Raw genomic sequence first — 17,196 nt, 5'->3', positions numbered from 1 at the left:
GGAAGGAAGGAAGGAAGGAAGGAAGGAAGGAAGGAAGGAAGGAAGGAAGGAAGGAAGGAAGGAAGGAACAGGAGGAATTTCTGGCTGGGGGTGCCCCTTGAAATAACTGCCATCCTTCATCAGGAAGACTGTGCTGGCAAGGCAGTGGGCTACAGCTATACAGAGGCAGGTGGAAAGTTGATCTACTCTGCTGGGTTGGTTTTTCAAGGCAGCCACACGTGCAAAAAAAAAAGAAGAGGAAGGAAGGAAGGAAGGAAGCCATTTGCTGAGAAGTAAAAAAGACAGGTAGAAGATCAAAAACTGGAGAGAGAATGGTGCAATCTTCACCCCCAAGGGCTAATCCTTATCCCTGAGGATTTTAAAATCCCCTTTTTAGGAGGCTGTGGGGACATTGGGGCTGTGAAGATGCCGGCATCTTCAGTGTGGAGCAGCTGAGGAGCCGAACTGCAGCACACCCACCGTAGTGTATATTCTAGCAGAAGAAGGCTTGGACATGCTACTGTGATCCTCCCGGATAATCCTGGAAATTGCTTCTCCAAAGCCCTCCCCACCCCCCTTCTGTCTTGCTCTTCTTTACTTCTCCCATCTGCAATGTGATCAGAGGAGGAGGAGGAGGAGAAAGAGAAGGAAAAAAGAAAGACAGACAGGCAGAACAAGCAGACCTTCTCCTCTCTGGAACAGAAGAGTTTCTGCCCCAGGATGCTCACGTCCAAACCTCTGGAGGATGAATATTGGATTGAAGGATCCCGGAGAGAATCGGCCTTGCAGGATTTCTATCTCATGGGACCAGAACTGGGCAGGTGAGGCTGGGCATTTAAATGTTTTTTGGGCCTTCGTGATGCTGATTACTCTGCTTCGCAAAGGGTAAAAAGGAGGGTCACTGCTCCAAAGAAATGACCGCCTGAAACAGTGATGATTTCTTTCTGCTCAAGAAAAGGAGGAGAGGCATAGGATCTCTCCCTGGATTCCACCTGCAGAGTTTGAACTAGATTGTAATGTTTCCTGGAAACATATACTGTAAGCAATGGCAGGTGGAATTGTGCTGAAGCAGCACCCGTGCAAAAGAAATATAATTTAAAGTATTTTTAAAATATGTGGCACTGCCTGGGTTTCTTGTTCTGGCTGTTCCAAAATTTTCCGGCTTCAATTTTCTGTCTTTTGAACTGTCCTTGGTAAACTCATGCACTTCCATCGGTGGAACCAACCTGGAATTTCAGGGAGGTAGATTTCTATAAATGATGGGGATGAACATAAACCTTGAAAAGTCATTACTCAGTTATCAGCTTCAAGGAGTTAGAAGAGGGGTGTCCACAGGGGTCATAAAAGTCAACATGGCAGCCACAATCATGTGATGAAGCCCCACCCCTTTTTTACATGCACCAACTTAGTTTAATCTAAATTTAATTTAAATTAAGCGAAATTACAATGACTATGATTACCCTCCATGGATTTAATATTCTTCCTTTTGTGGGTCCCCTTAAAAATTGCAATAGGGTGGCAACTTTTGAAAGAGCTCCAGGGTTCACCCTGTTAGTTGGGGGAGAGACTGGGGGTTCTTGGAATCTCTCATTAAATCCCCAATCTCAGCCCCTGGCAGGTGCATAAAAGACTTACGGGAGTGTTTTTCTTGGCAATTTTCAAGTGTTCAAAGGTAAGTGGAAGGATCACAGATAAAAACTGGGTGGAGATTCAATCACAGCCACCATCTTGACTTTTTTGACCATACCCTGCAGACACCCCTGGGCAGAATGCAGATGTGCATGCAATAAATCTTATCTCATATTGGCCTGATCATCCCATCCAGGGTCCCTACATGTGACTCTGCCTAGTTTTTTACATTCAAACACCCTACCCAAGCATTGGAGACAGTCCTACGAATCAGTGAAAATATAACACTCAGAGCTGTTTGGCTGTTCTGAGCTGCCCCACGTGCTCCCACTGCTGGGCCATGGACTTCAGTGGAGAAGAAGGGGGTGGGTGGGAAATGATATTGCTCTAAGATGCTGTGGAAAGAAAGAAGGAAGCTGTTGATGAATGGTCTGCCTCTTCCCAGGACCTTTCAGTTTGGAAGAAAGGCCCTGTGGCCATATCAGTCTGCATGCACAGCTCCTTGTGATAAATTAGGAATTCTGGAAATTTGGGAGGGGGCTAGAATGGCTGGTGATGGTGATAGTGAAGGGGTGCAGCTTCAAAGCTCATTAGAGATGTTGGGGGACAGTTCCATGTGCTTTCCTGACACCTTTCCTGACATCTCCTTCAACTAATGGTGGGTCTAGGAGCCTCCTATTATTTCTCTGGGGAATAAAGTTTGTTCCTTGCCTCCTCCCCACCCCCCACAGATACTTTTGTGCCTCAGTACAGGTGGTCCTCACTTAACAACCACAATTGGGACCAGAATTTCGGTTGCTAAACAAAGCGGTCATTAAGCAAATCTGACCTGATTTTACAACCTTTTTTGTGGTGGTCATTAAGCGAAACACCATGGGCATTAAGCGAACCACAGGGTCACTAAACAAATCATGCAGTTCTCCATTGATTTTGCTTGCCAGAAGCTGGCCAGGAAGGTAGAAAATGGCAATCATGTGACCACAGGACGCTGCGACAGTCATAAATGTGAACCGGTTGCCAAGTGCCCAAATCATGATCACATGACCACAGGGACACTGCGATGGTCGTAAGTGTGAGGACTGGTTGTAAGTCAGTTTTTTCATCACCGTCATAAGTCTGGACCATCACTAAACAAATGGTTGTTAAGGCCTGTATCTGTTTTAGAAGTGTTGTCAGCATTCAGTGCAGATTGCTAAGCTATTTAGCTAATAATCAGGTCTTTATTTACCTGAGATTCAGAATTTAGCCCTAGAACAGTTTCTGAGCATGCACAGAGAATCTTGCCCTCAGTGCTGCAGATTCATCACCAACCTTTCCACCTCCAGATTGAGGGGAAAAGGACAGCGAATTCAAGAAAATGGAACTTTCTGTTCAGACCTAACTGATTTCCAGACTCATTTCCTGATTTTTCACAATATATTGTCCCATAAACTCATTAGGATGGCCTCACACAACATGCAGAGAAAATCTAACCAAGGTCAGCATTAACCAGGTTTTAAAAGTTGTGTGAATATAGCCATTGGGCCTTTCACTGATCTAGTTATGCAGTTGTGTGAATGCAACTGCCAAGACTCTATTTTTAAGAGAGGGAGCAGGCCACCTTTCGCTTTCTACCATCAACCATTTTTGGGGCTGATGGCAGCAGTAATGCAAGCCCAGCTTTCTCTCAAACACAGTTTTGAATGCTGGCAAGCAAGAAATGCCCAGGGTCAAGTATCCAGTGGAATGTTGCTTTGCACATAAATTAGGAAAAAATTGTAAGAAAGTTGCCTGAATTTCTGCTGGTTTTTATTCAAAAGCAAAGGGTAGGGACAGACTCTATCCTTGATACTGTTGCTCTGCTTAGTTATTTATTTGATCTATATCCCACCTTTCATTTGGGAACTCAAGGAGATTCACATAGTGCTCTTGCTAGGGAGATTGAGTTGTGAGTCACCCATAGTAACCAGGGAGATGCTGTGGCTGAGGGGGTCTAGAACCTGGGTCTCCTCCCTCCTAGTCCAGCATCTTTCCCACTACACCTGACTGGCTCTTGGGCTGAGAGGGAGGGACTGGCCCAAAGTCAGCCAATGAGCTTCTGCAGCTGAGGCAGGACTAGAACTCAGATCTCCCTGTCCTTAGCCCAGCCCTTCCCTCACAAGAGTACACCTGATCGGCTCTTGGGATAAGAGGAAGGAACTGGCCCAAAGTCAGCCAATGAGCTTCTGTGGCTGAGGGGGGACTAGAACCCGGGTCTCCCCCCTCCTAGTCCAGCATCTTCCTGTCTACACCTGATTGGCTCTTGGGATAAGAGGGAGGGGCTGGCCCCAAGTCAGCCAATGAGCTTCTGTGGCTGAAGGGAGACTAGAACCCGGGTCTCCCCCCTCCTAGTCCAGCATCTTCCCCGCTACACTTGATTGGCTCTTGGGCTGAGAGGACGGGACTGGCCCCAAGTCAGCCAATGAGCTTCTGTGGCTGAGGGGGGACTAGAACATGGGTGTCTTCATTCCTAGTCCAGCACCCTCTCCACTGCACCACATTGTGAGTCATTGGAGGAACTGACACGATGTGAGAAATCACTAGGTGAGATGCTTTGCTTAACAATTGATCTGCAGTTCTGTTAACCCTGTAAGTACTGTACGCTTCCCCCAGTTATCTTTCCATTCCAAGTCCAGTGCGCAGTGTGGAAGGTGGTAAGGTTGCCAAAAGCACTAAACTTTCGTACAAGTTTTTAGGCATCTGCTTTTTGCTGTGGGTGGAGGAGAAACTTGTTTAGTTTGCATTCGGATGTGCAGTTTTGAATTTTTGTGTAAGGATTGAGTCTTAGTTATTCAAAATTCACCATTCTCTGAGTTTTTCACTGCAGATTGCTAGCAAATATTAACTGGGTTTAGAAAAAGAGCACATATTGCAGAAATTAATGTACACACATGCCTTTCACTAAGGATTTTTGATTTGCAAGAACTGTACATTGCAAACAAAAATGCCTGGGCACAGGGATGTAATTTATTTCACATAATTGAAAGTGACGTTCTTCCATTTCGGAAACCTAATTTGATCAATTCACAAGAAGAAAGTTTTTTTGGGGGGGAGTGAAATTGGGAAAGTCACAAAAATGAAAAATGGAGCGCAACTGAAATTGACCAATTCACTAATTCCTTGTGTTCATCAGGGTTGTGAAAATGAGCTCTGGATAATGAATGGGAGGTTGGTGACTCTCAGGATGGAGACAGAGATGATATAAAAATCAGAGCATGGTGTATCTGGAGAATTAGACTCAGGTCTAGTTGTGGTTCAATAAACTGCAGATGAATTTTCACTGGGCATTTTTTAAAAAGAAAACACACAGATGGCCTCAAATGAGTTCAACGTGAAACATGAGAAACTGATTTCCCATAAAAGCCTATGGTGTTCCTTTCCATCAAAGGGTTATCTGTTTGCAGGTTTAACTTCACACTAACTTGTGCACCCAACTTGTCCCTTAGATTAACAAAATACCCTTTGCAGTGGCATTTGTTTTGGGCCAACTCTCTTTCAGCCTCATTTCTGCCTCTTGCTAAGCCATGAAAATCAGTGTTCTTAAACTGAAGATACAGAATGAAACTTGCCTCTTTAATGTGAAGTTGCCCAAACTGGAAATATTTTTTTTAAATATATCATGATCTCTCAGGGAACCCCTAGTGACTTCTCGCGGAACCCGAGAGTCCCATGGAACCCTGGTTGAGAAACCCTGATCTAATCAAACAAAAGACACCCGTGATCTTTGTCTTCAGCATAACCTGGATTTTACAGAAGTTTTCTAGCCATCTTACATCAAGGGAAAAATCAAATCAAATCTAGGACATTGTTTCCATAAATGGATCCCCCGTATGTTGCATCAGCAAAGCAACTGGCAGGATTGGCCGGTGGGGTGGGGGAGTGAGTATCAAGAAGGGGTGTATCTAATTTCCCATTCCCTTCTGATCCAGATACGGCTGCCTTTAATGAAGTTTGGAGGAAGCGAAGGTAAAAAGCACAACTATTCTTAGCAGGCAAAAACAGAACATACGTAGCGTGGACGCTGCTGTACCATAACACTGCTATTTCCGACTTCTTATAGGGAAGCGGGTTTTTTTGAAGGTGCTGCCAAAAAACTGTTCTCGCATTAAAGTGGCTAATTCCCCCCCACCCCCACCCCCGGCCAATCTTCTGATCTGGTTTCAGTGCTTTTAGCAATGGCAAGCCGATAGATAGATAGATAGATAGATAGATAGATAGATAGATAGATAGGTAGATAGGTAGGTAGGTAGGTAGGTAGGTAGGTAGGTAGGTAGGTAGATAGGTAGATAGATAGATAGATAGACAGACAGACAGACAGACAGACAGATAGTATCAAGTTCCCCAAGAATCTGCAGATAGAGTGAAAGATGATAGGGAAAGCAGGGATTAGAATTCCCAGAATTCCCCAGCCAGGATGAGCTTCTCCTTTGGCCTGTGCAGCTAGGAATTCTGGGAGTTACAACCCCAACACACTGGAGAGGAAGGAAGTTGGGAAGTTCTTGGTTAAGAAATTTTCTGAGGAGCAGGTTTAGGGTCAACTATTGACTGGGGGCTGGGCCTGTGATTTCTCCCCACCGAATAGTTTGTGGTTTAAGCATAATTTTAAGGGAGATCGATTAGTGGAGGTGGTAGAACCTAGTCTGCCTTGGCTGATCTTAATAACACCAAAAGCAGAGTCAGAACGGGTTAGTACTTGCATGGGAGACTACTACAAAACCGTAGAACTCTTGGCTAGACTGGGAAACTTTAAAAAAAAAATCTGGGAAACAATGGGAATCCAGTTCTATACCACTGCCAAGAAAATGGCGTGGTCAAGGAAGTCACCACAAATTAAGTTCAGCTCAAAGGAGGAGAGATTGGTCCCAACTCTACTGATCTTCCGGACGGCCCTGAAAATTTGGTTTTGTCACTGGGCCTGGGGACCCCATGGAAATATGGAGCCTGTGAAATGGCTGTATCAAAGGCAAGATTCTGAATGCACTCTCTTGAGAGTTTTTTGTATGTTTGTTTTCTATTTATAGTTTCAATCGTTTTTAATGGCTTTGATCTAATCGTTTTGATTGGTTTTGGTTTTGTTATTTTAAGTGTGGGCACTGCCCAGCGTCACATACGTGGGATGCACAGCTATATAAATCCAGATAATGATGATGATGATGATGATTTGACAGATTGACAGATTTGATTTATACCTTGCTTTCAATCCCAGTCAGTGACAGCACCTACCCAGTCATGGCTGATCTCAAAAAACTAAACAGAGTCAGACCTGATCATTTGGTTGGGAAAGCACCAGAATAAACCACACCTGTAAAATTCAAGTTGAGCAAACGTCCTCTTTGCATGCAAGAGCAAGCCCCTTTTACCTGTTGCCAAGAAAACTCACATCTCTGCCTACTAAATTACCAAGAGTCCACCTTGAATTGAGGGATGCTTTCGAATAAAGTAAAAATGCACACAGATATTCATGCAAAAGGTTATGATTTCAGCAACCATATGTCCTTTATCATAAAGGGCAGTCCTTATTTCAGAAAGCTGTCCTTTAGATTTATTTATTTTTCAAAAACTCACTCTTGTCCTTTATTTTGGTCATTTAACTTTTACCGTACAAATGGTACCACCGAAGGCACAGTCTTTCACATTTGTGGGAAAAATTTGGAAAGTGAATTGACTTTTTAAAATAAATTTCCACATACTGTTTGATTTTGGATATTTTTATTAGGCATTTTTTCTTGGCCTTGCTCTTGAATTTTCCTTTGTAAAGCAAAGTTATAAACATAAGCAATTTTTTTTATCCTTATGAACCTCTTTCAGATTTGCCCCTTTTTCAGGTTTGTCCTTTATTTTTTCCCAAGAAAATTTGGTCATTGTAGTTATGATACAGGATATCTGTTGCCTATTTTAATTTCCAAGGATCTGTTTTCAACAACCCTGGGGGGTTCCTCAGCTGCCTGGACCTGTCAAGTGTATTAGCTGTACCTTGTATTTTACCCCCCCCAAAATTATTTATTTTTTATTTATTTATACATTTATTCACCGCCCATCTCCATCTCATGGGGGACTCTGGGTGGTTTACAATAAAATACTGAAGTAACCCTCTGTGCAATTCTTAATTGTTGTTGATTTCAGATTACCAATGTCTGGGGATGTGGGGAATATGTTTCACATCTTTGACAGCTACAGGGTAGTAGGGTTTATTTATTTATTTATTTATTTATTTATTTGGTTTCTGTTGTTCATATTTGATTATTCCTAAAGTTTATTTTCCCCATTTTCACTCTTGTTGTTTTAACAGTCTCTAAGTGAGTACACAATCCACTGAGCCAATCTATAATGTTTTCTCCCTCATGGGAACCCAGAGCAGTACTTGACATTATAAAATAATTTTCAGTAAAATGGTCTACCATAAGAAAAGAATAAAAAAGGTGAGGCATATAGAAATGTAACATAAGTATCTTTGTGGTCTTGGATCAGGGAATGCAGAAGCAGGTGTGAATTTGTCACATGAAACTGGAAGAACATTCCAGAAACCATAAGAACTTTCTAGAACCAGGGTGCTACCACCAAAAATTCCTACTCCTAGTCGGGGGCATCGATGGTAGCGGGGTCGGGTGTGGACAGACTAAAGTTTATTTTGATGCTTTGGGTTTATTTATTTATTTATTTATTTGTTTACTAAATTTATATGGCTGCTCAGCACAACTGCTATTATCAACCTGTTTAGTTCCTACTAGCAGGTTGTAAAGCAGGTGTTAGCTAATGGCTGATTTTGAGAAGCAAAAGCATAGGCAGAGTGATTAAAATGGAATAGCTCTGGCTGAAGCTAATTCGTGGCTTACAAAAATCCATAATGGTTTGTTAATAGGCTAATAGCTCAGGCCTCACCCTGCTGACACCCCTGCACCAGAAGATTAGAAAAAGATTAGTGATTATTTCTCTTACATGCCCCTTTGCTTTGTCAAAGGAATATTGTTGCAGAGAACGGCCAGGAAAAGGGTGTTTTTGATGAACAAGGAAAGGAAAGACACAGAGGCTGCAACGGGAGAGTCAGCGAGGGCAAGCAGACAATGCTGGCTGGGTTATGAAGCCGAGCATTGGTTTATTCCCTGATTCAGGGGAGTCTGTGGGGGTGGGGTGGGTCAGAAAAGTCAAGATGGTGACCATGATCACAGGGTGGGGTTTGATCACATGTTCTCAGCTGCCATCTTGACCTTTTTGACCCCCTGCCAAACCCTTGCCTTGATTGTTTTTGGAAAAAGTACAGTAACGGCAATGGAGAAGGGGGTATATTTCAAAGAAGGAAATAGCGTTGGGGGAAGGGATTTACTCGTTTTCTAACATGGCCTTTCTGACTGCAAGCGTACCCAAATCATTGGTTTACAGGTAGTCCTTGACTTACAACCATTCGTTTAGAGACCATTCAAAGTTATGATGGCATTGGAAAAAGTTACCTATGACTGGTCCTCTCAATTATGACCGTTGCAGTATCCCCGTGGTCACATGATCAAAATTTGGGCACTTGGCAACTGGCACATATTGACGATGGTTGCAGTGTCCCAGGGTCATGTGATCGCCATTTGCGACCTTCCCAGCCAGCTCCTGACAAGCAAAACTAATGGGGAACTGCATGATTCACTTAATGACCATGTGATTCTTATTTTTGGGGTTACAGATTATTATTAATCAATAATAATAATTTTGGGGTGTGCATGTGTATGTGATTCCAGTCTCAGTTTGGAGCCAATACTTCTGATCCTTGTCTGTTTTAGGGGGGCCACATCTGTGGTTTACAGCTGTGAAGAGAAAGGATCTCAGGTCCAGTATGCCGCCAAAATATTGAAGAAAACGGTAAGTGTACATCTCTTATTTTCATCACATAATTATTTTTTAAATTAGTTTTATACCCTGCCTTAATTTGTACTAAGGCAAGGCAGCGTAAAGAATGCTTCCTCCTCCTATTTTCCCCACAACCACAATCCTGTGAGGTGGGCTGGGCGGAGAGAGGGTGACTGACCCAAAGTCCCCAAGCCGGCTTTCAGGCCTGAGGGAGGACTAGAACTCACTGTCTCCTGGTTTCTAGCCCTGCAACCCCTACACCAAACTGGCTCTCTATGTGCTTCTCCACCTTCGTTACAAAAAGCCGAGGGGAGAATATGAAAACAGAGGAACGTGCATGGGGGGACAACCAGTCTCCCCAAGAAATTAGCATAGCATTGTGAAAACAGTGGAAACTGCTCCAGATTGCTTGAGGGCAGTTTGCTCTGCGTGGCAATAAGTCTCAGCAGTGTCTGCAGGTGGACGGGGTCAAAGCCCCGCCCCTTTGTGCGGGCCAGAACAGGCAAGGCAGTGGAAGTGATGTCGCAATCCAAGCCCCGCCCCTTTTGTGCGGGCCAGAACAGGCAAGGCAGTGGATGTGATGTCGCAATCCAAGCCCCGCCCCTTTTTGTACAGGATTGAAACAGGCAAGATGGCGGATACAGCATGGCAATCCAAGTCTTGCACCTTTTATGGGCTGGGCTTGGATCGTGATGCTGCATCCTCCATCTTGCCTGCTGTGATCCCCCACCCATGGGCGCTCCTGATTACTTACTCAGGATTTCCAGTGAAAGAAGGTTCTGTTCCTCCATCTGGCTGCCTGAATCATTTTTAAACCAGAGATTCTAAAGACTGAAGTCCTACTACTGTATACACTCGCCGATAAGCCCATTGGCGGATAAGCCGAGCTGCGAAATCGTAACCAAAATAGCAGGAAAAATGGAAACTTGTTTTTCATTTACTTCAAATTCTCTGACAGCAACAGAATAGTTTGACTCCTCCGCTCTAGTAATAACTTTTAGCTTGAAAGCTGCATCCTACACAAACTGTTGGCAATTTCCAGACAAGGCAATTATCTATCTACTAGAAATGTGTGCAGCAAAAGGCGGGAAACTGTAAACATTTACATCATCATTTAAAGCCCATGATTAAAAAAAAATAATAATAAGCTGAGCTCTGGTCCATGGAAAAGCCAATTTTCAAGGTGCATTTTGGAACCAAAAATTCATGGCTTATATGCAAGTATATACGGCATCTATTTATTACACACCAGTCTCAACATTCTGAGGGGTTTACAGCATACAATGATATAAAGGTGCAACACAATAAATAAAGTAAGTTGATCCACCAGAACAGCAGCCATCTCCCCCGCCCTTCAAAAGTCTATCTCAGTGCAATGGTTTTGATGGCCTCGCAATCCTCTTCAATGGCAGCCCCATGAAGAATGCACTGCAGTAGTCTAGATCAAAGCACAAGCTATTGTTTTATAGTGAGATGGGCAGTGTATAAATTTAATAAACAAACAAACAAATAAACAAATAAATTTTTGCCAGAGCTTCTTGGTCCAGGAAGAGCCATCAGTGGGTGCACCAAGAGCTGTGAATCCAGGAGGACATCCCAAGTCCCAGTACTGCTCCTTTTAGGGGAGCATGACCTTGAATAATAATTAATAACAACAAATAATTTATTAAATTTATATGCCACCAGACTCCCACGACTCTGGGCAGTTTACAATTGTTAAAACCTTTAAAAACAAAGAACAACACAAAAAACAGCACAAGACGAAAGAACAACAATGGCAAAGAAAATAAACCCAGAGGGGAACAGAAAGGAAGAAAGGGGCCAGATTAGAGTCAGGATGTACCAATCGAAGCCAATATTTGTAGCTCAGGGTTGAACTGGGGAGTCCTTGGTGCTCTCTGAGCCTGGTTGTTTTCTTGCAGACGTTTCATTGCCAGACTAGGCAACATCTTCAGTGCGAAGAGGGAGTGGGCCTTGCTCTCAGTTTATATACCGTGGCTTGCCCTGCTTGAGCAAGGCCCCTCCCTCTTCACACTGAAGAAGTTGCCTAGTCTGGCAATGAAACGTCTGCAAGAAAACAACCAGGCTCAGAGAGCACCAAGGACTCCAGAGTCAGGATGTTTCTGAACAAATGGAAATTCCATCTCAGGAGGATTTAATGTGAACTCATTTTGCCCCTTCCAGTTCCGCACTGCCTGCAGGCACCAGCTCCAGTCCTCCACAGTACCAGTCAGCATTGTATAATTGAATATCATCAGCATCCTAATGATAATTCAGTGCAAGCCTATGGATGAGCATCCTGCTAAGCTCTGCAGAAGCATCCATGGGGGGGCAGGGGGTAAAAAATGTGAAGGTGGCACTCATGACCACGCAATCACAACCACCATTTTGACTTTTCTGACCCCTCTCCTACGGATGCCTCTGAAGCCCTGTGTAAGTTCTACAGCAGTGTTTCTCAACCTTGGCAACTTCAAGGTGGGTGGACTTCAACTCCCAGAATTCCCCAGCCAGCTCTTAAAGTCGCCACGGTTGAGACAGACAGGGTACTCAGGTTCCAAACTCCTTTAAAAAAACCAAAAAGACAAATGTTATTATACTAAATTAATTAGCACAAGAAAAGTACACATGCTTACGACAGAAGTAACCGAATTATATTCCATTAATGGAATAACTTCAAACTTAATACTTGTAAGAAAAGATTAAAAGGGCCTGGAAAATTATATTCGCAACAGAACCACTGCCAGAATGTTGTTCGTATTGCTCAAAAATCTTCTTCCTTGCCCCCTTACTGGAAAGAGAAACCTAATTCACATGCTGATAAGCCAATAATCCGTTCTGTAAATCATTTATAGATTTCTTCTTCCAATGTTGTACGAGACTCAGCCAATCTCCCAGCTTCCAAACTCCGGAGCTCTCCATATCTTGATAAATTACAAATAATGGAGATACAGTATAGAGAACCACAGAGATGACCTCAGAGAAGGTACATGATTAGCAAAACATGATTTAAGCCCAGGACAGAAATAGAACATTAGAAAGAAATTTAAAGTGACTCTACTTTAACTTTGGTAGAAGTGGGAGGGAAGGGAAAATGCTGCCAGGCTTCCAAGCTTCTGTTGTTATAGCCTAAATCAATAAAGTAATCGTTCTAGCATTTTTCGTGGTGTCTGTTTCCTGACCTGGCCTACCTCAAAGGGCTGACAATAGCCAAGAAAAGTGCATGATTTTTAAAAGGGGCATCCTTGGGGAGGCATCAGAAAAAGTCAAGATGGCACTGAAACTAAGTGATTGAAACCCATCCCTTTTTTTATATCTGTTGTGCCTACCAGCTTGACTTTTTCGACCAACCCCTGATCTTTAACACAAAGAGAATGATCCAAAGTCATATTAATAGAATCTTCACTATTAAGTAATGCTAACTTCCCATATAATATTTGCATTTGGAAGAACTATTATTATTATTATTATTACTATTATTATTATTAGATTGACAAGAAGATTGTCAGAACTGAAATTGGAGTTTTACTGAGGCTCTCACATCCAAATATTGTAAGTAACCAATCTCTGTACTGTGGTGTTTCAAGCAGGAAGCTCATATTAGTAATCACATTTGGTTTGGTTTCACAACATGCTGCTTTTTCATCTTCTGATTTCTTGTTACTGACCTCCAGTTACCTCCACGTGTACCTTTGCTTCAGACATATTAACTGTTATAGGAACAAAAATTGCTTGCTTCCCATTTTACCAAGCCAATCTAATTATTATTTCCCTAGCTAGCATGTGAACTGGAATGCTGAATTTTACAGTGAGGTTTTTCCAATCAAAATCAAAATTATCTACAAAATGCATTCCTCCAAGCTTCCATATGTAAATCCTTCCATATGTAATTAGGAAAGTCCTGGCAAAAATCATTTATGCTCTGAAAATCTGGATGCAACAATATGAACAAATGTTCTCTTGCACAAAATGTCCAAAGTGGAAATGCATATGAATGTGCAGATTTAAAAAAAAAAATCACAGGTGTATAAACAGGATAAGATCAGATTGTACTGAAAAATGCAAATTTCTGTTAAGAGAAAAACAGATTCCTCCATCTCTAATTTTGAAGCCAGACTTCTTCAATCTGTACCTCTCAGAATTCTAGATCTGTCCCAGGCTATCTTGGGTCAGCTGGCTCCTCCTGGCCTATCCCATTTCACAAAGCCCTATAAATCCCCACCCTCAGGTATTTGGTCCTTAATCCACGCATCTCATTCTGACATGAGGACCCTCCTAGCATCCCCTCCTTTGTATCTTGACTTCCTCTTTGTATCTGCCTTTAGTTGCCTTGGTGCTTGTCTGCCACTCTGAAAATTCCAGTTCCTGTCTTTTCCCAGCACATCTGGAAGAGATAGCAGTTGAAGAGAAATTGACAGGCTTCGCACCAGGATTTGGCTGTAAGTCAGCCCTTCAGACACTTCGCTGCTTATTCAGGAGTTGGCTTACTCATCAGTAAGCTCTCAGATGGGACTTGGCTAGATCAAATCAGATTAATGGTCAGTTCACAGAAGGAGAAGAATTCAGGAGATTTTTTTTGTAAACCGCCACCTACAAGCTCTTCAGTTATCAATGGAAAGAGCTGCCTCCTCTCTGTTTCATAGGAAAGCTGTTAGAAAGAAACCATGATGGCCTCCAAACTAATGTATTGGGTCATAAGTTGGTTCTAGGAAATAGTGCAGTTGTTGGAACTCTTGAAACCTTATTCCTGTCATCTCAATAAATCTTGTTAAAGAGAACTCTGTGAGAATTTAACTTGGAAGCTTTTGGCTTTGGGAAGATGCCAAGAGCCAGCGATTAGTCTATTGCAGACAATGAAGCCCTGTACACACACAAGATTTGCCAAAAGTCAGAGCGTTTAGGTAGATCTAACTTCAAATTTCTGTCTAACGTTTACATTCCCTCCTGCATTTCCAAGGGAATGGATACATGTTCTCTTGATGGCTTTGGGAGGCACCTGCTCCATGTTGACCCAAAGTTTTTTTTCTAGCCTGGGATTCACTGGTTCCTGTCTCACCAGCCTCATTTTTTACTGAACTGCATCAAAATACTCTTCCCCAACCTGTGGATCTTCTGATGGTGGACTTCCCGAATCCTCTACAATGGCCATGCTGACTGACAAATTCTGGGTGTTGAAATGTAAATAAAACCCCCTAAAATGGGATTTGCTGCCCTAATAAGTAAGACGGGACAAACACTGTTTCAGACTCCAGACTTGCTTTAGGCCCATCTTGGCTGATCCACAGCTCCCATGGATCCAGTTTCCTTGGATCCTGGTCCTGGAGGTGCTGAAACAGGAGGCAATGCCAGTGAGACAGAGCCGCTCGAAACACAGCAACTGGGAGTCCCATTTCAAAATCAGTTCCAAGCAGAACTTTTTGTCATTACATGTGTCATTGGAGAAAGAAAGAGGAGGTTTCAATATTGTATTCAGCCAAAAGCTAAGCCTAAGCTAAGCAACCTGCATTACGGCTTGCCTCGGTGTATGAGCACAGCTAATATTTGGGGCTTCTGCACACATTTCCATTTATTGGGCCAGAATGGGTGTTTGCAGTGGGTGGGTGTGTGTAAGAAAAGTCAAGATGATAGCCATAACCATGCGACTGAAGCGTTCTTATGTGCAATATTTGGTCTAGTGGTTAAGACAACGGGCTAGAAACCAGGAGACTGAGAGTTCTAGTCCTGCCTCAGGCATGAAAGGTGGCTGGGTGACCTTGGGCCAGTCCCTCTCTCTCAGCCCAACCCACCTCACAGGGTTGTTGTTGTGGGGAAAATAGGAGGAGGAAGGAGTATTAGGTATGTTTGCCACCTTGAGTTATTTATAAAGGTAATAAAGGCAGGATAGAAAATAAATTAAATAAATAAATAAATAAAAAGTGAGGCTGTGATTGCATGGTCACAACTGTCATCTTGACTTTTTTCACACTCTCCATGAATGACCCTGCCACTAAGTTCAGTAGGAAGGTAGGGAAAGCCTCCAGAATCGAACCCCTGGAATTTTTTCCAAACTCTTGTGTGTATGTATTTCTGCCCCCGCTTCGTGTGTGTGTGTGTGTGCGCACATGTATGTGTGCGTACTCACAGAGGAGCATGGACTGGCTGCACATGCTCCATTCTGGGTCACATGTCCAAGAGGGAGGGGCACTTAGAATGAAGGAGTCAGCAACATCTGCCTCTCCCATCAGGATGCACAGGGGAATCTTTTTTCTGGAATCTTTTTCTCTGTAGTCTTAAACTGATCTGTCCCCTTTTGCTGACTTCATTTCCCACAGCAAACCTGATCCAAGTTTGGAGAGTTAACCTGCTGATGGATCAACCGAAAGGGTGGCAGGGCCCTTTATAAAAAAAATCTTTCCAACATTCCTTTGTGTTGGAAAGGGAGAAAAAAATGACACAGACATATTGTTCATCAAATATATCCTGTATTATCATTTTTAAGAGCAATCTCCAAGGATAGGCAACAAGAAGAAAATGTGTGTCTGTGGTGGGGAAATGGGATGCCAAATGACTGTACCACTTCCAGTCTCTAAAGGATGTGTGTCTGTGTGTGACAGAGTGCTAATTCAAGATAAGAGAAGCATAACTGGGCAACGTTCAAGCTAAGAAAGTAGTACCATGAACGAGTTGGTATGACGTTGCATCTTAAGAACACAGAATCACAGAATATAATGGATTTTGGAGATCATCTAGCCCAGTGTTTCTCAACCGTAGCAACTTTGAGATGGGTGGACTTCAGCTCCCAGAATTCCCCAGCCAGCCAGCCATGTTGTTATATACCCATCTATAATACTCTCCTTCATTCCAAGCTGAAGCTCCACAGTTGCTTTATTCTTTCCTCACAGGGAGCTACTCCAGCCAATGACTCTTTTTGGTTGTCCTTTTTACACCTCTTCCATCTCTAAAATATTCCTCTTAAGGCGAAGAGAACATAATCTTCCCATATCATGGCAGTATTAAATTAGCATTTCCATTTTCAGTTCCCTTTTTAATGATTCCAAGCATGGAATGCTTTTTAGTAGCAGCTGTACACTGGGTTTTCGTTGAGATGTCCACCATGACACCAAGATTCTGATCTATCCATCTGTCTATCTTTTGTCTGTCATCTAACAATCATTTATCTTCTATCATTTATCTCTCTATCCACATCTATCTTTCTGTCTATGCATTAATGTATCATCAGATAGATACATCACCTCTCTCTCTCTTTAACAATCATTTATCCTCTATCACCTATCTATCCATCCGTCTTTCTCTCTCTCTTTCTTTCTCATTAGAACTTCTCTGCCAGTTCAATCAGAGCAGCTCTGAGCCATTTGCCTTTGTGAAGCCAGGTCACCATGTATGGGGAGAACTTTCTGGAGCTCTCACAATCACACAGCAGTGGTATCTTAAAGGGCATTTCATCAACAAGCAGACTCTTCAACTAACCTTCTCCAAGGTGGTGCCCTCCTACACATTGACTCCCACATCCCAGAATTTCTGCTGCCAGGCCCTTCAGTGATATTAATGTCATGTATTAAAAAATATGGATATTCCTTCTTGGGTAGGGATCAGCTCCCCTTGTCAAGTGGTTATCCCTGGTTGTCCGACGCGAGGGTCACAGACGTTCCGTTGGCTAAAATCACTGCTCCCCTAATTACTGGAAGAAAGCTGTTTTTGTAAAAGAAATAGCTATAGCCTTTGGAAGAGTATTCTACTCCCACT

The 17,196-nt window shown here is 42.9% G+C and overlaps 1 protein-coding gene across 1 annotated transcript in view; it reads left to right on the top strand.

Annotated features, from left to right (window-relative positions):
* Positions 1-242: 242 nt before the first annotated feature.
* The window catches only part of LOC134490881 (calcium/calmodulin-dependent protein kinase type IV-like), a 48,646-nt gene continuing 31,692 nt past the window's right edge, over positions 243-17,196 (top strand). The window contains exons 1-3 of the mRNA XM_063294241.1: positions 243-800; positions 9,390-9,468; positions 12,943-13,005. Coding sequence (XP_063150311.1) covers positions 700-800; positions 9,390-9,468; positions 12,943-13,005 — 243 coding nt within the window. The 5' untranslated portion in view covers positions 243-699. The remainder of the gene's footprint in view (positions 801-9,389; positions 9,469-12,942; positions 13,006-17,196) is intronic.

This window comes from Candoia aspera, chromosome 1, assembly GCF_035149785.1.
Source record: "Candoia aspera isolate rCanAsp1 chromosome 1, rCanAsp1.hap2, whole genome shotgun sequence".
NCBI lineage: Eukaryota > Metazoa > Chordata > Lepidosauria > Squamata > Boidae > Candoia > Candoia aspera.
Note: the sequence above shows the minus strand (reverse complement) of the source record. Positions and strands in the feature narration are given on the sequence as shown.